General features: G+C 44.8%; 1 protein-coding gene across 2 annotated transcripts in view; it reads left to right on the forward strand.

Annotated features, from left to right (window-relative positions):
* Positions 1-21,359, forward strand: part of LOC138642353 (collagen alpha-2(VI) chain-like) — a 668,325-nt gene that overhangs the window by 114,261 nt on the left and 532,705 nt on the right. Inside the window, exon 5 of one of the 2 annotated variants that reach the window (XM_069730466.1) lies at positions 18,279-18,344. The exons of the other annotated variant lie outside the window; for it this stretch is intronic. Coding sequence (XP_069586567.1) covers positions 18,279-18,344 — 66 coding nt within the window. The remainder of the gene's footprint in view (positions 1-18,278; positions 18,345-21,359) is intronic. 2 annotated transcript variants of the gene reach the window in all.

The raw sequence follows: 21,359 nt of genomic DNA on the forward strand, positions 1-21,359 counted from the left end.
CAGTCTCGCGATCTGGCCGGTACACTGCTCCGGCTCCCCTCCGTCCAGTGCTCCGCTCCCCCCCGTGCTCTTGTCCGCTCCCCCCGTGCTCCAATCACCCCCCCGTGCTCCAATCACCCCCCCTGCACTCCGATCCACCCCCCCGGTGCTCCGTTCCACCCCCCCGTGCTCCATTCCAGCCCCCCGTGCTCCGTTCCACGCCCCCCGTGCTCCGTTCCACCCCTCCCGCGCTCCGATTCCCCCCCGTGCTCCGATCCCCCCCCCCCGTGGTCCCCCCCCACCCCATTATACTTACCGATCCAGCCGAGGTCCCGTCCGTCTTCTCCCTGGGCGCCGCCATCTTCCAAAATGGCGGGCGCATGCGCAGTGCGCCCGCCGAATCTGCCGGCCAGCAGATTCGTTCCAAAGTGCATTTTGATCACTGAGATAGATTATATCTCAGTGATCAAAATAAAAAAAATAATAAATGACCCCCCCCCCCCTTTGTCACCCCCATAGGTAGGGACAATAAAAAAATAAATCATTTTTTTTTTCCACTAATGTTAGAATAGGGTTAGGGTTAGGGGTAGGGTTAGGGGTAGGGTTAGGGGTAGGGTTAGGGCTAGGGGTAGGGTTAGGGCTAGGGTTAGGGTTTCGGTATGTGCACACGTATTCTGGTCCTCTGCGGATTTTTCCGCTGCGGATTTGATAAATCCGCAGTGCTAAACTGCTGCGGATTTATGGCGGATTTACCGCGTTTTTTTCTGCGCATTTCACTGCGGTTTTACAACTGCGATTTTCTATTGGAGCAGTTGTAAAACCGCTGCGGAATCCGCACAAAGAAGTGACATGCTGCGGAATGTAAACCGCTGCGTTTCCGTGCAGTTTTTCCGCAGCATGTGTACAGCGATTTTTGTTTCCCGTAGGTTTACATTGAACTGTAAACTCATGAGAAACTGCTGCGGATCCGCAGCGTTTTCCGCAGCGTGTGCACATACCTTTAGAATTAGGCTATGTGCACACTGTGCGGATTTGGCTGCGGATTGGCCGCTGCGGATTCGCAGCAGTGTTCCATCAGGTTTACAGTACCATGTAAACATATGAAAAACCAAATCCGCTGTGCCCATGGTGCGGAAAATACCGCACGGAAACGCTGCGTTGTATTTTCCGCAGCATGTCAATTCTTTGTGCGGATTCCGCAGCGTTTTACACCTGTTCCTCAATAGGAATCCGCAGGTGAAATCCGCACAAAAAACAATGGAAATCCGCGGAAAATCCACAGGTAAAACGCAGTGCCTTTTACCCGCGGATTTTTCAAAAATGGTGCGGAAATATCTCACACGAATCCGCAACGTGGCCACATAGCCTTAGGGTTAGGGTTGGAATTAGGGTTGTGGTTAGGGTTGTGATTAGGGTTATGGCTACAGTTGGGATTAGGGTTAGGGGTGTGTTGGAGTTAGAATTGAGGGGTTACCACTGTTTAGGCACATCAGGGGTCTCCAAACGCAACATGGCGCCACCATTGATTCCAGCCAATCTCGTATTCAAAAAGTCAAATGGTGCTCCCTCACTTCCGAGCCCTGACGTGTGCCCATACAGTGGTTTACCCCCACATATGGGGTACCAGCATACTCAGGACAAACTGCGCAACAATTACTGGGGTCCAATTTCTCCTGTTACCCTTGTGAATCTAAAAAAATGCTTGCTAAAACATAATTTTTGAGGAAAGAAAAATGATTTTTTATTTTCACGGCTCTGCGTTGTAAACGTCTGTGAAGCACTTGGGGGTTCAAAGTGCTCACCACATATCTAGATAAGTTCCTTGGGGGGTCTAGTTTCTAAAATGGGGTCACTTGTGGGGGTTTCTACTGTTTAGGCACACCAGGGGCTCTGCAAACGCAACGTGACACCCGCAGACCATTCCATCAAAGTCTGCATTTCAAAAGTCACTACTTCCCTTCTGAGCCCCGACGTGTGCCCAAACAGTGGTTTACCCCCACTCATGGGGTATCAGCGTACTCAGGAGAAACTGGACAACAACTTTTGGGGTCCAATTTCTCCTGTAACCCTTGGGAAAATAAAAAATTCTGGGCTAAATAATTATTTTTGAGGAAAGAAAACGTATTTATTATTTTCACGGCTCTGCATTATAAACTTCTATGAAGCACTTGGGGGTTCAAAGTGCTCACCACACATCTAGATAAGTTCCTTTGGGGGTCTAGTTTCCAAAATGGAGTCACTTGTGGGGGGTTTCTACTGTTAAGCCACATCAGGGGCTCTGCAAACGCAACGTGACGCCCACAGAGCATTCCATCAAAGTCTGCATTTCAAAACGTCACTACTTCACTTCCGAGCCCCGGCATGTGCCCAAACAGTGATTTACCCCCACATATGGGGTATCAGCGTACTCAGGAGAAACTGGACAACAACTTTTGGGGTCAAATTTCTCCTGTTACCCTTGGGAAAATAAAAAATTGCAGGCTAAAAATCATTTTTGAGAAAATAATTTTTTTTTTTATTTTCATGGCTCTGCGTTATAAACTTCTGTGAAGCACTTGGGGGTTCAAAGTCCTCACCACACATCTAGATTAGTTCCTTTGGGGGTCTAGTTTCCAAAATGGTGTCATTTCTGGGGGATCTCCAATGTTTAGGCACACAGGGGCTCTCCAAACGTGACATGGTGTCCGCTAATGATTGGAGCTAATTTTCCATTTAAAAAGCCAAATGGCGTGCCATCCCTTCCGAGCCCTGCCGTGCGCCCAAACAGTGGTTTACTCCCACATATGGGGTATCAGCGTACTCAGGACAAACTGGACAACAATATTTGGGGTCCAATTTCTCCTATTATCCTTGGCAAAATAGGAAATTCCAGGCTAAAAAATCATTTTTGAGGAAAGAAAAATTATTTTTTATTTTCATGGCTCTGCGTTATAAACTTCTGTGAAGCACTTGGGGGTTTAAAGTGCTCAATATGCATCTAGATAAGTTCCTTGGGGGGTCTAGTTTCCAAAATGGGGTCACTTGTGGGGGAGCTCTAATGTTTAGGCACACAGGGGTCTCCAAACGCGACATGGTGTCCGCTAACAATTGGAGCTAATTTTCCATTCAAAAAGTCAAATGGCGCGCCTTCCCTTCCGAGCCCTGCCGAGTGCCCAAACAGTGGTTTACCCCCACATATGAGGTAGACGTACTCGGGAGAAATTGCCCAACAAATTTTATGATCCATTTTATCCTACTGCCCATGTGAAAATGAAAGAATTGAGGCGAAAAGAATTTTTTTGTGAAAAAAAAGTACTTTTTCATTTTTACAGATCAATTTGTGAAGCACCTGACGGTTTAAAGTGCTCACTAGGCATCTAAATAAGTTCCTTGGGGGGTCTAGTTTCCAAAATGGGGTCACTTGTGGGGGAGCGCCAATGTTTAGGCCCACAGGAGCTATCCAAACGCGACATGGTGTCCGCTAACGATGGAAATAATTTTTCATTCAAAAAGTCAAATGGCGCTCCTTCCCTTCTGAGCCTTACCATGTGCCCAAACAGTGGTTTACCCCCACATGTGAGGTATTGGTGTACTCAGGAGAAATTGCCCAACACATTTTAGGATCCATTTTATCCTGTTGCCCATGTGAAAATGAAAAAATTGAGGCTAAATGAATTTTTTTGTGAAAAAAAAGTACTTTTTCATTTTTACGGATCAATTTGTGAAGCACCTGGGGGTTCAAAGTGCTCACTATGCATCTAGATAAGTTCCTTGGGGCGTCTAGTTTCCAAAATGGGGTCACTTGTGGGGGAGCTCCAATTTTTAGGCACACGGGGGCTCTCCAAACGTGACATGGTGTCCGCTAAAGAGTGCAGCCAATTTTTGATTCAAAAAGTCAAATGGCGCTCCTTCCCTTCCAAGCCCTGCCGTGCGCCCAAACAGTGGTTTACCCCCACATATGAGGTATCAGCGTACTCAGGACAAATTGGACAACAACGTTCGTGGTTCAGTTTCTCCTTTTACCATTGGGAAAATAAAAAAATTGTTGCTAAAAGATAATTTTTGTGACTAAAAAGTTAAATGTTCATTTTTTCCTTCCATGTTGCTTCTGCTGCTGTGAAGCACCTGAAGGGTTAATAAACTTCTTGAATGTGGTTTTGAGTACCTTGAAGGGTGCAGTTTTTAGAATGGTGTCACTTTTGGGTATTTTCAGCCATATAGACCCCTCAAACTGACTTCAAATGTGAGGTGGTCCCTAAAAAAAATGGTTTTGTAAATTTCGTTGTAAAAATGACAAATCGCTGGTCAAATTTTAACCCTTATAACTTCCTAACAAAAAAAAATTTTGTTTCCAAAATTGTGCTGATGTAAAGTAAACATGTGGGAAATGTTATTTATTAACTATTTTGTGTCACATATCTCTCTGGTTTAACAGAATAAAAATTCAAAATGTGAAAATTGCGAAATTTTCAAAATTTTCGCCAAATTTCCGTTTTTATCACAAATAAACGCAGAATTTATTGACCTAAATTTACCACTAACATGAAGCCCAATATGTCACGAAAAAACATTCTCAGAACCGCTAGGATCCGTTGAAGCATTCCTGAGTTATTACCTCATAAAGAGACACTGGTCAGAATTGCAAAAAACGGCAAGGTCTTTAAGGTCAAAATAGGCTGGGTCATGAAGGGGTTAAAATATATATTATAGTAAAGGATAATTTTTATGATATTCCTGTAGGGATTTTGGGTTTTTTTTTTCTGTGAGTCTAGTTCTGGAATGCTTCAACGGATCCCACTGATTCTGAGACTGTTTGTTTTTTTCGGGACATATTGTACTTCATGTTAGTGGTAAAATTTCTGCGATTTGACTTGCGTTTATTTATGGAAAAACAGGAATTTGGCAAAAATTTGTAAAATTTCACAATTTTCAAACTTTTAATTTTTGTGCAATTAAATCAGAATCATATCACACAAAATGGTATAAATAACATTTCCCACATGTCAACTTTACAGCAGCACAATTTTGGAAACATAATTTTTTTTTTGTTAGGACGTTATAAGGGTTAAAAGTTCACCAGCAATTTCTCATTTTTCCAACAAAATTTACAAAACCATTTTTTTAGGGACCACCTCACTATGGCAGAAAATACCCCAAAGTGACCATTAACCATTCAGGTGCTTCACGAGAACTAAAGCAATGTAGAAGGAAAAAATTTACTTTTTACTTTTTTCACAAAAAAATTTACTTTAGAACCAAACTTTGTTATTTTCACAAGGATAACAATAGAAAATGGATGATAAAATTTGTTGTCCAATTTCTCCTGAGTACACCTATACCCCGTATGTGGAGGAAAGCCACTGATTGGGCACATGGCAGGGCTCAGAATGGAAGGAGCATTGTTTGACTTTTTCAACCCAAAATTGGCTGGAAGCAATGGTGGGTGCCAGGGGCTGGCTGGCACTTTTCAGCCCTGGGGGGCAATCACAAGGCAGTGGCCCTCGAGTTGCACTGGCCCTCCTTTTTCCTGCTTATCTCTGGCCATTGCATTAAAGCAGCAGAAATAACAGGCTTTAAAAACAGGCTGGTACATAGATATGGGATATACAATATGAGGTCCCCACTGCATCCTATATATAGTATGAGGCTTTACAGTTTTCTATATACCATATAATATAGCTCCCCACAAATAGTATGTCACCAAAACCCCTGTATATAGTATGATGGTGCCCCACAGCTATCTCATTGCGCTATTATGTACTTCACAGCTTCCTATATATAATATGATGATCCCGCATTCCCTCTATATATAGTATCATGTCCCTACAGCCCCCTATATGGAATATGGTGGCCCCACAGCATCCATATTATGGTCTCCACAGTTTGTTTTATTTATATACACTGCTCAAAACAAGAAAGAGAACACTAAAATCCCACATCCTAGATATCACTGAATGAAATGTTCCAGTTGTATTGCTCTGTTTAGAGCAATAAAACCTAAAAATAATCACCGTCAATCCCAACTAATATCATACGGAGGTCTGGAGTTGGAATGGTGCTCAAAATCAAAGTGGAAAATGAAGTTACAGGCTTATCCAAATTAAGTGGAAATGCCTCAAGACAAGGTAATTATGCTCAGTAGGGTGTGTGGCCTCTGTTATGTCCTGGTGGTTAGGAGCACCCGGCACGACCTGATGGTTAAACTCACACAGGACAAGCTCTGGGATGTGGGAGCTCTGCTGACCGCAAGCCCTAATCCTATCACAACAACTAAAAATAGCCGTGGAGCGTTCCTGACTCTCCCTAGACGCCTCTTCACAGCACTAAGAGCTAACTAGCCCTAGAGATAGAAAATAAAGCCTACCTTGCCTCAGAGAAATTTCCCAAAGGAAAAGGCAGCCCCCACATATATTGACTGTGAGTAAAGATGAAAGTCACAAACACAGAAATGAAACAGGATTCAGCAAAGGGAGGCCAGACTTACTAAACAGACAGAGGATAGGAAAGTTATCTTTGCGGTCAGCACAAAAAAATACAAAAGACCACGCAGAGTGTGCAAAAAGACCTCCGCACCGACTCACGGTGCGGAGGTGCCACTCTGCATCCCAGAGCCTTCAGCTAGCAAGACAAGATCATGATAACCAGCTGGACAAGGAAACAATGAACAAATAATAACCATCAGGAACTTAGCTTCTGCTGGAGAAGACAGGTCACCAGAAAGATCCAAGAGCGAACTGAACCAATGCAGGAACATTGACAGCTGGCATGGAGTAACGATCTGAGTGGAGTTAAATAGAGCAGCCAACCAAAGGATAAACCACGTCACCTGTGTAAGGAACCTCAGAAGCAGCAGCTTCACTCACAGCCACCAGAGGGAGCCCATGGACAGAACCCGCCGAAGTACCATTCACGACCACAGGAAGGAGTTCGACAACAGAATTCACAACATTCCTCCACGTGCCTGTATGATCTCCCTACAATGCCTGGGCATGCTCCTGATGAGGCGGCGGATGGTCTCCTGAGGGATCTCCTCCCAGACCTGGACTAAAGCATCCACCAACTCCTGGAAAGTCTGCGGTGCAACGTAACTTTGGTGGATGGTGCGAGACATGATGTTCCAGATGTGTTCAATCGGATTCAGGTCTGGGGAATGGGCAGGCCAGTCCATAGCTTCAACACCTTCATCTTGCAGGAACTGCTGACACACTCCAGCTGCATGAGGTCAGGCATTGTCCTGCATTAGGAGGAACCCAGGGCCAATTGCACCAGCATATGGTCTCACAAGGGGTCTGAGGATCTCATCTTGGTACCTAATGGCAGTCAGGCTACCTCTGGAGAGCACAAGGAGGGCTGTGCGCCCCTCCAAAGAAATGCCACCTCACATCATTACTGACCCACTGTCAAACCGGTCATGCTGAAGTATGTTGCAGGCAGCAGATCACTCTCCATGGCATCTCCAGACTGTCACGTCTGTCACATGTGCTCAGTGTGAACCTGCTTTCATCTGTGAAGAGCACAGGGCACCAGTAGCAAATTTGCCAATCCTGGTGTTCTGTGGCAAGTGTCAAGCATCCTGCACGGTGTTGGGCTGTGAGCACAACCCCCATCTGTGGACGTCGGCACTCAGACCATCCTCATGAAGTTGGTTTCTAACCGTTTGTGCAGACACATGCACATTTGTGGCCTGCTGGAGGTCATTTTGCAGGGCTCTGGCAGTGCTCCTCCTGTTCCTCCTTGCACAAAGGCTGAGGTAGCGGTCCTGCTGCTGGGTTGTTGCCCTCCTATGGCCCCCTCCATGTCTCCTGGTGTACAGGCCTGTCTCCTGGTAGCGCGTCCAGCCTCTGGACACTACGCTGACACACAGCAAACCTTCTTGCTACAGCTCGCATTGATGTGCGATCCTGGATGAGCTGCGCTACCTGAGCCACTGGTGTGGGTTGTAGAGTCCGTCTCATGCTACCACGAGTGTGAAAGCACAACTAACATTCAAAAGTGACCATAACAGCAGCCAGAAAGCATTGGTACTGAGTTGTGGTCTGTGGTCCCCACCTGCAGAACCACTCCTTTATTGAATGTCTTGAAAATTGCCAATAATTTCCATCTGTTGTCTATTCCAGTTGCACAACAGCAAGTGAAATTGATTGTCAAACAGTGTTGCTTCTTAAGTGGACAGTTTGATTTCACAGAAGTTTGATTTACTTGGAGTTATATTGTTGTTTATGTGTTCCCTTTATTTTTTTGAGCAGTGTATATTTTATATATAGTATGAAGGTCTCCCACTGCCCCACATATATAGTATAATGGCCCCCACAGCCCCACATATATCATATATACAGAGTGATTGCCCCAGTTCCCACCATAAATATAGTGCGATGGCCCCAGTTCTCCATATTAAATATAATGAAGTTTATACTCACCTCATCCTCATTTCCGACACGGCAGCCTTCATTTTCACTTCCGATCCGCAGAGTGACATGAGGCAATAATGTAATCGCTCCGCCTGCGTGAGCACACTGAAGTCTCAAGAAGCTGCAATCTGCAGCTTATGAGACAGACCAGGGCTTCCACTAGGAATTTAGGGTTCCCATAGTGGCAACATTTTTGGATTCCCTGGAGACTCCACACCAGCTCCCGCTCCACCGTCCCACCACCCACTCTTGGAAAAATTCAACTTCTCCACCACATCCTCACTAATCAGATATTAACAGCTCTCATTAAACACCAGATCACATTCATAACCAGCAGCTTTTGTTCTGACCAAAAGAATTTCCATTACCATTACATGGTAGACTCTTTCGGCAGGGCCCTACTCTACTTTAAACTATTAAAAATAAATATATTTTTATGTATTTTTCTTTAAGGGAATGAGTGACATATATTTACATTTTTTTTAAACAACCATTATATAACTACACACAATATTGTCACACCATGACCAGACAACATATTACCACCACATAGTGACTGAATACCACACACAAGGAGCAAATACTGCCACACCATGACCAGACCACATGTTACCACCACATAGTGACTGAATAATACCACATATAAGGAACAAATATCGCCACACCATGTGTCGCGGTTCACGGGGAGGATACCTTTATCATCCCCACCACTCACAACAATTTGTCATGAACCGGGATTGTTTGGTTGCCACTGGTTTTTTGAAGGGGATTTATCTATATCCCACTTCCCAGTTCCGGTTTGGAACTTGCAGCTCTCTGGCACTCACTTACCCTCAGGTCAGACAGGGTACTGCACCTAGGATAATTAATCGCTGCTTTACTTTGTAGTGGCTAATGGGCACAGTGCAGCGAGGGTGATATAACTACTCCCACTCAGGCGGGAACAATAATTATCAATGCCGCCATCGCTACAAAGCCTCCCAAACGCACAGGACAAATTCCGCTGCCACCAGCTGATTTCTTAATTAACGGGTCTGGAACCAACCCAGATTAGTAGCGTAATTCACTTCAGAGGACGTGACCATACGTTATAGAGCAAGGAGAGGAGAGCAAGGAGAGACAAAGCTAGTCATTTTATATTTTACTCCAAATAAAAAGTAGGCAGTGTTTTTAGAAGTATTATTATTATTTATTTATATAGCACCATTGATTCCATGGTGCTGAACATGAGAAGGGGTTACATGCAAATTACAGATATCACTTACATTAAGCAAACTAACAATTACAGACTGAAACAGAGGGGAGAGGGCCCTTGCCGGCTTACATTCTACAGGGCTAAAAATATATTATAAAGAAGACAAGTATTGTATGTACAGTACAATTACAAAATAAAATGGGATTAAAGTTGAAGGGAACACTTACATTGTGTTCAGATCATTTCATCTCATGGCTGACCATGTGCTGTGGGGGATGGGCGACACATCTAGATGCATATCACACACCTGTATAGCAGCTAGACCCCGAACAAAAGACACTGGAAGACTGATGTCCCTCTGCTATCTCCCAGCTCAAAACCAAGGCACTCCCCATGTGGTGACCTCACTCAATGGCTGAATTCTCCCCTTTCTTAGAGCTGTGAAAAACCATTTTTATACATAGCTTGCTGTATGAACCTCGTATACAAACGACACAATGATCAGAATGTGCACCACGTTGGGGGGATTCTTTTAAGTGTAAACAAGGTGTAGTTACACAACCCACTTATGGAGAAACCCGCTCCTTGACTTGTTGAGCTTAGCTCCTAGTGATTTCCTTGAGCTATAGACCTCGCGATGGACATCCAGAATATATAATCCTTATATATCTAGCCCGGATTGGTGCCAATATACATATCCTTAAAATAACAATAAAATCCCATGCTTGCTGTAACAGTTTTAGCCAATATCAGTTGGGAGGGGGATGAGGGGTTTTTACACAGAGTCTTGCTGACCCAGCACCAAGCCATAAACATTCCTGAAGGAGGGGGAAATGAGGGGTTTAGGATTACACATGCAGGCACAGGAAACTGCAGCTGAGAGCCCTGTATGTGTAATTGAAGTAATCAGACCTTTCCTATTTCCTGACACCATGACCAGACCACATATTACTACCACATAGTGACTGAATACTGCAATACTGATCATTAATTAAAAAAAAAACACAATACTAAGTGTCATTGTATACAGGAACTCTGTATTTACTGTCAGTGTACAGGTAATAAAGTTATCACTGGTGACATTATACACAGGAGCTCTGTATATAGTGTTAGTGTACAGGTAATACAGTGATCACCACTGCCAGTGACATTATACACAGGAGTTATCTATATAGTATACAGTGTATAGTGTCAGTGTACAGGCAACACAGGGGTCACCGGTGACATTATACATAGGAGCTCTGTATATAGTGTCAGTGTACAGATAATACAGTGATCAGTGCCAATGACATTATACACAGGAGCTCGGTATATAGTATACTGTAGTGTCAATGTACAGGTAACACACTGACCCACCAGTGACGTCTGTAGCTGAAGTCCTTCATCTTTGCTTTTCTTTTTCATCAAGTACAGACCGCCATCACCGCTTCCAGCCACTACTCCTTTCTGCAAAAAATAGCACAGTTATTTAGAGCACCACTTTCAGAGCACATTCACCACTTTTTCCATTTCTTCTACACTACACATCTGAATACAGAGGTGCACCCATAATCAATATATAATTGGTTATTATGCAACCTCACAGTTTGTAAGCTTGCGAGCAGGGTCCTCATTCCTTTTGGTATCTGATGATCTATGTGTTTATTGTTATGCTTAATGTCCATTGTCTGCACAAGTCCCCTCTAAAATGTAAAGTGTTGCGGAATATGTTGGCGCTATGGAATAAAATTATTCTTATTATTAACCCACCATTCCAAATTTAAATTATAATCCACCACTGTGCACCCACTAACTATAAATAGCCACTTTCCCCATTTAATATATAAATTAATTAGCACCTGTACTCTTTCCCCAATTCATTACCAGTCACTTCATCCTTAAGGCCCCCCACTATGTACCTCCCGCTCTAACCCTTATCCCGATTCATTATATTTACATGCCCCTCCCACCCCAATTCATTGTCATGTCTTTCTCTCCCACCCTCTATTCATTAACAACTGATCTACCCCACATTCAATACATTTACTCCCCCACGCTCAAAATTCATTATTTGTTCTCCCCCTAGATCATCATTTGCTCTCCCCCACCTTCAATTAAATTGCTGCCCCTGTCCCTCACACTGAATTCATCATTTGCAGTTCCCCGTCCTCTTCCCATTTCATCATTTGATGTCACCCTACTTTAATTTGAAGTCCCCTTACTTCATCCATTGCAGTCCCATATCACCCCCTCACTTCATTTGTAGTGCCCCTTCATCATTTACAACCCCCTATCCCCCTTCAATTTCATCATGTGCAGTCCCCCCTCAGACACACTTCATGTGCAGTCTCGATCCCCCCACTTCATCATGTGCAGTTCCCCTTAACCCCCACTAAATGTGCAGTCCACCTTACCCCCACTTCATCATGTGCAGTCCCCCTTACCCCCACTTCATCATGTGCAGCCCCACTCCCCCCACTTCATCATGTGCAGCCCCACTCCCCCCACTTCATCATCTGCAGCCCCACTCCCCCCACTTCATCTTGTGCAGCCCACTCCCCCCACTTCATCATGTGCAGCCCCACTCCCCCCACTTCATCATGTGCAGCCCCACTCCCCCTTCATCATGTGCAATCCCCCTTAACCCTACGTCATCATGCGCAGTCTCCTTTAACCCCCAAACTCCATCATGTGTATCCCCAATCTCCCTTCATCATGTGCTGCCCCACTTACCCCCGAACGCCATCATGTGCAGTCTCCTTTAACCCCCAAACTCCATCATGTGCAGTCCTCTTTACACCCCCCACGTCATCACTTTCAGTTAACCCCACCCATTGAATCCATTTTATAAAGAAAACAAAAAAGTTTTTCATACTTACCTCAACAGTTGCTCCCCTGCAGCGCCTCTCTGCTTCCAGCATCCATGACATGTCAGTTCATGCGCGATTACATCAAAGTGCACGCCTGACACCTGACCTGGAAGTACAGAGAACATGGGGTTGCGCAGCCATCAAGGTGACGGCTGGTCACAGCTCCCGACCCCGGTGCAGACGTGTGCAATAATACTGATGCTGTTGTGTCTGCTGCTGGCCGCATCACAGTACAGCGCACAAGGTCACTCACAATTTCCATCAGGTGGCCGGTCCTGTACTGCTGCTGTGGGAGCGGCCCAGGGGGCATTTGCCTCTCTGCCACTTGGCCCAGCCCAGCCCACCCCTGGTGGGCGCCATGTCATGTTTTGAGATCTCAGATATACCTAAACAGTGGAAAAACCCCAATTCTAACTCCAACCCTAATACAGCCCTAACCCCAACACACACCTAAAACTAATCCCAACCCTAACCTTAACCCACAAAGCCACAACCCTAACCCAAAAACCACCTTAACCTCAACACCACCAAGACCCCAACACCACAACCTTAACTCCAGCACACCCCTAATCACAGCACAAGCCTAACACCAGCCCTAACCCAAACCCTAACACTGGCCACAACCCTAGACCAACCCTAACAATAGCTCTAACCCTAGCTATAACCCTAACCCTAGCCCAAACGTAACCCCAGCTCTAACCTCAACCCTAACCCTGGTCCCCACCCCAACCCTTATCTAATCTATGCCAGGTGCCAGCCGGCAGATCTCGGCGGGCGCACTGCGCATGTGCCCCCCATTTTCTTCCAGGAAGAAGATGCCAACAGTTGGGGGAAAATAGCTGGAGGGACCGGGGGACATCGGAGGTATCAGAGTGGCTCAGGTGACCTCATTTATCTCTCCTCTGGTATGCTAGATCATATCAGAGAAGAGCAAAATAAAGGGGAAATCTGACTTTTTTTTCGGTCGCCGGTGAATAACAGCAGTTGCAACAAGTCGCAATAAGCTTTGGCCACCCCCATTAGGGGTTTATCCTGTAGAATGTAAGCCCGCAAGGGCAGGGTCCTTGCCCCTCTGTATCAGTCCGTCATTGTTAGTTTGTTTACTGTATGTGATATTTGTAACTTGTATGTAACCCCTTCTCATGTACAGCACCATGGAATCAATGGTGCTATATAAATAAATAATAATAATAATATACAGCATTCTGTAATGCTGTAGATAAACCCCCAATGTAACCTGAAAAATAAGAAAAACAAGTTAGATTATACTCACCAAGGGGCGTTTCGGTGCAGTTCGGGTCCAATGGGTGTCGAAGGTCCTAGTCCAGCGCTTCACATCTTCATACGATGACGTCCGCTTCCTTGCTTCTGTCGCGGTTCAAGCGCAGGTGTAATTCTCTGCCCTGTTGAGGGCAGTGTAAAGTACTGCAGTGTGCAGGCGCCGGGCCTCTCTGACCTTTCCTGGCACCTGCACGCTGCAGTACTTTGCTCGGCCCTCAACAGGGCAGAGAATTACACCTGCACAGGATCTGTGACAGAAACAAGGAAGAGGACATCATACTTTGAAGATGGGAGGCGTCGTACCCACACCTGCGACACCCATCAGACCCAAACCGCACCGCAGCGCCCCTGGGTAAGAATAATCAAATTTGTTTTTAAGATAGCCACGGCCCCGGGTTGTTCAGACACTGTGGGCCCTCGGGTCATGCGACGGGGTCATCATATACCTGAACCAGATTATTCCTGAAAAATAGTTGCTGTGTGAAACTATAACCTGTCAAACATCCATTGATCTAGTCAATTTACCCTTCAGTTAGGAAGAAAAAAAAAACACAATACTATTACCATAAGTGCCAGTATTCACACGATATCTGTACTTAGTATGCAGTGTCTGTGTAGAGGTAATACAGTGATCACCAGTGACATTATACACAGGACCTCTGTATATAGTATACAGTGTATAGTGTCAGTGTATAGGTAACACTGACTCACCAGTAACGTCTCTAGGTGTAGTCCTTCATCTTTCATCCAGCACAGACCGCCATCACTTCATTCAGCCAGGACTTGTCTCTGCAGGAAATAACACAGTTATCTCGAGCTCCGCTTGCAGAACACATTACTCAATTTTTCCCAACTTCTACATTACACCACATGAAGTAAAAGAGGCGACATAGTGTCACTCTACACAGTAACAGGACTGCCCCCCCATTTAAAACAGTGTCCTCAAAAAATAAAATAAATACATCACGCAGTAATAAAATCCCTTAATTAGCCCCTATGGTAATAATAATATCCCCCATCCTGGCAAGGTGTATCTCATTCCTGGCTTCAGTCATATGTTCTCTCATCCTGCCCTCATGAGTATCCATCCTGCCCCATCAGTCTCCATCGTATCCATCCTGCCCCATGATCCTGCGTGATCTGTCTCCAATCCTGCCCCATGTCTTTCCTTCTGCCCCGTGTCTCCAATCATGCCCCGTATCTACATTCTGCCCATGTCTCCAGTCCTGCCCCATCTGTCTCCAGTCCTGCCCCTAGTGTGTCCAGCATCTCTGCCCCCAGTGTGTCCAGCATCTCTGCACCCAGTGTTCAGCAACTCTGCCCCAGTGTCCAGCATCTCTGCCCCAGTGTCCAGCATCCTGCCCCTAGTGTGTCCAGCATCCTGCCGCCAGTGTGTCCAGCATCTCTGCCCCCAGTGTCCAGCATCTCTGCCCCCAGTGTTCAGCATCTTTGCCCCCAATGTGTCCAGCATCCTGCCCCCAGTGTGTCCAGCATATTGCCCCCAGTGTGTACAGCATCCTGCCCCCAGTGTGTCCAGCATATTGCCCCCAGTGTGTCCAGCAATCTGCCCCAGTGTGTTCAGCATATTGCCCCCAGTGTGTCCAGCATTCAGCCCCCAGTGTCTCCAGCATTCAGTCCCCAGTGTGTCCATTATATTGCCCCCAGTGTGTCCATTATATTGCCCCCAGTGTGTCCAGCATTCAGCCCCCAGTGCCTCCAGCCTTCAGCCCCCAGTGTGTCCAGCATCCTGCCCCCAGTGTGTCCAGCATATTGCCCCCAGTGTGTCCAGCATTCTGGCCCGGGCCCCCGGTTCGCAATAAAAAAAAAGTTCTCCTCACCTGTCTGTGCTCCAGCGGCGAAGCTCCCTCCAGCAGCGCGCTGCGGCTGATGTCAGCTGCCAGCCTCCAATTGGCTGGTAGCTGTTAACCATTGACGTGCGGGCGCACGCCCGCACATCAATAGCGTTTAACTGCCACAGCATCGGTAGGGGCCCGGTGAGCAGATGAGACGGAGCCTGATGCGGGTTCCCTCTGCCCACCGGACCCATATGCCAGTCAGGGCAATCTGAGCGGTAGCCCAGGACCCCCCCACGCCACTGGGCCCTAGGCTACCGCCCAGATTGAACCTATTATAATCCGCCCCTGGGCTTATCTATAGCATTACAGAATGCTGAAGGTAAGCCCCTAATGGCGGTGACCGCAGCTTAAATGCGAAAGTGAGGTGACAGATTTCCTTTAATATTGCATTTATGCTCATATTTCTTTTTATGGTAAATTTCCCTCTTACAGAGGTTAGGTCTTGCTGCTCTCCCTCTAGCTGTACTTTCCTTTCTTGGAGGTGTGTAATCAGTGTGAGGTACTGCTATACTGCGAAGGCTCCTTTTCCTTGACTGCCCATCATACAGTTCGCAGCAGAAGAGAGAAACTGCAGCATGCATATCATTTTGTGATTAGCTGCAGCCACGCCTTGTGAATTTGCTATAAAGTGCACACCTTTTGGAGCAATTTTGTGACATCATGGTAAAGTGGTAGTGCTATTTGCACAATTTCTGAACATGACTTGACTAACATTGGAAACAGCCATATTGAGAAAACAGTATGAACACTGTCTAAGGCTGGTTTCACACTTGCGTTTTAAAACGCAGCGTTTTTAACGCAAACGCATTTGGTGCAAAAACGCGTTTAAACGTGTTTAAACGCAGCGTTTTTTAGCCGCATGCGTTTTTGCATTTAAACGCGTTTTGACGCGTTTAAACGTGTTTTTTTGCTGCGTTTGCGTTTTTGAAACGCATGATGAGAAGTGTGTGACAGCTGCCAATCATCAAAATCAACTAGAAAACCCACTAAAAACATAAATACCTAGGGTTAGGGTTAGGGTTAGGGTTAGGATCCCTAGTAACCCTAGGGATCCTAACCCTAATCCTAACCCTAACCCTAGGTATCCTAATCCTAACCCTAACCCAAACTCTAACCCAAACCCTAACCCTAACCCAAACTCTAACCCTAACCCTAGGGATCCTAACCCTAACACAAACCCTAACCCTAGGGATCCTAACCCTAACCCTAACCCTAGGGATCCTAACCCTAACCCTAACACAAACCCTAACCCTAACACAAACTCTAACCCTAACCCAAACTCTAACCCTAACACACAAACTCTAACCCAAACTGTAACACAAACTCTTACCCTAACCCTAAGAGATCCTAACCCTAACCCTAAGGGTTAGGGTTAGGATCCCTAGGGTTAGGGTTAGAGTTTGTGTTACAGTTTGGGTTAGAGTTTGTGTGTTAGGGTTAGGATTAGGATCCCTAGGGTTAGGGTTACGGTTAGTGTTAGAGTTTGTGTTAGAGTTTGTGTTAGAGTTTGTGTTAGAGTTTGTGTTTTAGGGTTAGTGTTAGGGTTGGGGGGTGGCTTATAAGTGTGTATTCTTGTGTTTTTCTATAAAAACGCATGCAAACGCATATGCTAAAAAACGCATGCGTTTACATAGACATCATTCAAAACGCATGCGTTTTTTCGCGGCAAAAAAAACGCCGCTAAAATGACTACATGTTGCATTTCTGCAACACAACGCATACAGAGAAAAAACGCATGTGTTGCAAAAACGCGTTTAAACGCATGCAAAAAAAGCATGCATTTTTAATGTTAAGTATAGGGAAAAAAAACGCAAATGTGAAACCAGCCTTACACTGCTCTAAGCATGGCTGAGACAGAACAATTGTGGCTTAGCCAGAAAGGGGCCATCGCTGGCAATTTTTCGGTACAGTCTAACAGTTTAGATTTATGAGATCTACAGTTTGTAAAAGGGGGGCAGGAAAGTTATGTGCGGCTTGTGTACTAACCAGCAATCCAGCCAGTTAGTCAGTGGAGGGAAATAGATACAGACACTGGGTGGGGAGCCCATAGCATATGAAGGCAAAGGCACCAGCAATCCAGCCAGTCAGTCAGTGGAGGGAAATAGATGCAGAAGCTGGATGTGAGCCTATAACATATGAAGACAAAGGCCCCACTTCCTTTAATCATTTCCGTCATCCTTGCTGCTGGATTTCACCTAACAGGCACGGTGGGAAGACACCAGGTGGACACACTTGGAAGTGATGTGAATTTACAGCTGAAAAATATTTTCGGCACATAAAGGGATTTGCAGTTTTGTGACTTAACAAATGGGCTATCAAATGAGCAAAAGTTAAAAAGGACATTAAATGTTACCTGTCACGTTGTACATGCAGACCGCTCTGTGAACAGTATGGTATAGAGAAGGAGGAGTAGAGCAGAAGGTGAAATTGGATCACTGGAAAAGATTCAGAATAATTTCAATTTTATTAATTGAAATCCCTGGTTTTTGTATACAATTTTTTTCTGTGAGTGTCCCAGGTCTCAAACCCATAACCACAAAACATTACAGACAGAGAACTTAATTTACTGAGCCACATGCCCTGATAATATATGTGACCAGTGGGCAGCTATCTGTCCAAGCATCCTGCCTACAGATCAGATGCCATTTTCAACATCACAGGTTGTCTTTAAAGTTATGAGTTTTTGTAGACTTATCTGCTGTTAAATATTTTAATTCATTTGTTATTACAGTGTGAGGGACCTTTATGTTTAGCAACAAATGGAGCTGCTGGACCTAAAGGAATGAAAGGATTAAAGGTATGTCAGCATTTAACCACTTTAATTACACGGATAGATTTGGGACATAGAAAATTTTGATGCAGATTTTATTGTGGAAATTCACTCTTTGATTTATGAAAGGTAAAATCTACAGCATGAAATGACACGCTGCAAATGTCAAGCCCATAAAATAAGTCGGTTTATGCTAAAGTACCATTTACAATTCTGCTAATATAATACAACTAGCTGAAGAGCCCGGCGTTGCCTTGGCATAGTAAATATCTGTGGTTAGTTATAGCACCTCACTTCTCTTATTTTCCCATCACGCCTCTCATTTTCCCAATCACATCTTTCATTTTCCCCCTCACATCTCTCATTTTCTCCCTCACACCTCTCATTTTCTCCCTCACTCCTCTCATTCCCCCCTAACACTTGTCATTTCAACCTCACATCTGTCATTTTCTGATCACTCCACTATTTTTCCTCACTCCTCTCATTTTGCACTCACACCTTTTCATTTTCACCTCACACCTCTCATTTTCACCTCATCACCTCAGTATATACATGTTTGTCATCTCCCTTATATATAGTATACATCTGTATGTCATCTCCTGTATATAGTATATACCTGTATGTCATCTCCCCTGTATATAGTATATACCTGCTGTGTGTCATCTCCCCTATATATAGTATATACCTGAATGTCATCTCCTTCTATATATAGTATATACCTGTATGTCATCTCCCCTGTATATAGTATATATCTGAGTGTCATCTCCTACTGCATATAGTATATACCTGCATGTCATCTTCTATATATAGTATATACCTGTATGTCATCTCCTCCTGTATATAGTATATACCTGTGTGTCATCTCCCCTGTATATAGTATATATCTGAGTGTCATCTCCTCCTGCATATAGTATATATCTGCATGTCATCTTCTATATATAGCATATACCTGTATGTCATCTCCTCCAGTATATAGTATATACCTGTATGTCATCTCCTCCTGTATATATATGTACCTATATGTCATCTCCTCCTCTATATAGTATATACCTGTGTGTCATCTCTCCTGTATATAGTATATATCTGTGTGTCATCTCCCCTGTATATAGTATATACCTGTGTGTCATCTCCTCCTGTATTAGACCTCGTTCACACGTTATTTGCTCAGTATTTTTACCTCAGTATTTGTAAGCTAAATTGGCAGCCTGATAAATCCCCAGCCAACAGGAAGCCCTCCCCCTGGCAGTATATATTAGCTCACACATACACATAATAGACAGGTCATGTGACTGACAGCTGCCATATTTCCTATATGGTGCAATTGTTGTAGTTTGTCTGCTTATTAATCAGATTTTTATTTTTGAAGGATAATACCAGACTTGTGTGTGTTTTAGGGCGAGTTTCGTTTGTCAAGTTGTGTGTGTTGAGTTGCGTGTGGCGACATGCATGTAGCGACTTTTGTGAGATGAGTTTTGTGTGGCAACATGCGTGTAGCAACTTTGTGTGTCGAGTTGCATGTGACAGGTTAGTGTAGCAAATTGTGTGCAGCAAGTTTTGCGCATGGTGAGTTTTGCGCGTTGCGAGTATTATGTGTGGTGCCTTTTGAGTATGTGCAAGTTTTGTGTGAGGCAACTTTTGCATGTGTTGCAACTTTTGTGCATGTGGCAATTTTTCCGCGTGTGCAAGTTTTGCGTGTGGCGAGTTTTTCATGAGGAGAATTTTGCACTTGAGGCGAGTTTTGCAAGAGCCTAGTTTTTGCATGTGGCGAGTTCTGCGCATGGCGAGTTTTGAGTGGCGACTTTTGTGTTTTGACTTTTATGTGGCGAGGTTGGTGTATTTGTGGTGAAATGTGTGCTGAGGGTAATATGTGTTCAAGCACGTGGTAGTGTGTGGCGCATTTTGTGTGTGTTCATATCCCTGTGTGTGGTGAGTATCCCATGTCGAGGCCCCACCTTAGCAACTGTACGGTATATACTCTTTGGTGCCATCGCTCTCATTCTTTAAGTCCCCCTTGTTCACATCTGGCAGCTGTCAATTTGCCTCCTACACTTTTCCTTTCATTTTTTCCCATTATGTAGATAGGGGCAAAATTGTTTGGTGAATTGGAAAGCGCGGGGTTAATATTTCACCTCACAACATAGCCTATGACGCTCTCGGGGTCCAGACGTGTGACTGTGCAAAATTTTGTTGCTGTAGCTGCGACGCTTCCAACACTTTTCCTTTCACTTTTTTCCCCATTATGTAGATAGGGGCAAAATTGTTTGGTGAATTGGAACGCGTGGGGTTAAAATTTCACCTCACAACATAGCCTATGACGCTCTCGGGGTCCAGACATGTGACTGTGCAAAATTTTGTGGCTGTAGCTGCGACGCCTCCAACACTTTTCCTTTCACTTTTTTCCCCATTATGTAGATAGGGGCAAAATTGTTTGGTGAATTGGAACGCGCGGGGTTAAAATTTCACCTCACAACGAAGCCTATGACGCTCTCAGGGTCCAGACGTGTGACTGTGCAAAATTTTGTTTCTGTAGCTGCGACGCCTCCAACACTTTTCCTTTCACTTTTTTCCCCATTATGTAGATAGGGGCAAAATTGTTTGGTGAATTGGAAAGCGCGGGGTTAATATTTCACCTCACAACATAGCCTATGACGCTCTCGGGGTCCAGACATGTTACTGTGCAAAATTTTGTTGCTGTAGCTGCGACGCTTCCAACACTTTTCCTTTCACTTTTTTCCCCATTATGTAGATAGGGGCAAAATTGTTTGTTGGAATTGGAACGCGCGGGGTTAAAATTTCGCCTCACAATATAGCCTATGATGCTCTCGGGGTCCAGACGTGTGACTGTGCAAAATTTTGTGGCTGTAGCTGCGACGGTGCAGATGCCAATCCCGGACATACACACATACACACACACACACACACACACACACATTCAGCTTTATATAGTAGATATGTGTAGGCCCTGTGTACACATACAATTAAGGTGGCCTCAAATATTTTTCTTTTTCATTACTAAAATCCAAGAGCCATAACTGCTATGTT

The sequence above is a fragment of the Ranitomeya imitator genome, chromosome 6 (genome assembly GCF_032444005.1).
Source record: "Ranitomeya imitator isolate aRanImi1 chromosome 6, aRanImi1.pri, whole genome shotgun sequence".
NCBI lineage: Eukaryota > Metazoa > Chordata > Amphibia > Anura > Dendrobatidae > Ranitomeya > Ranitomeya imitator.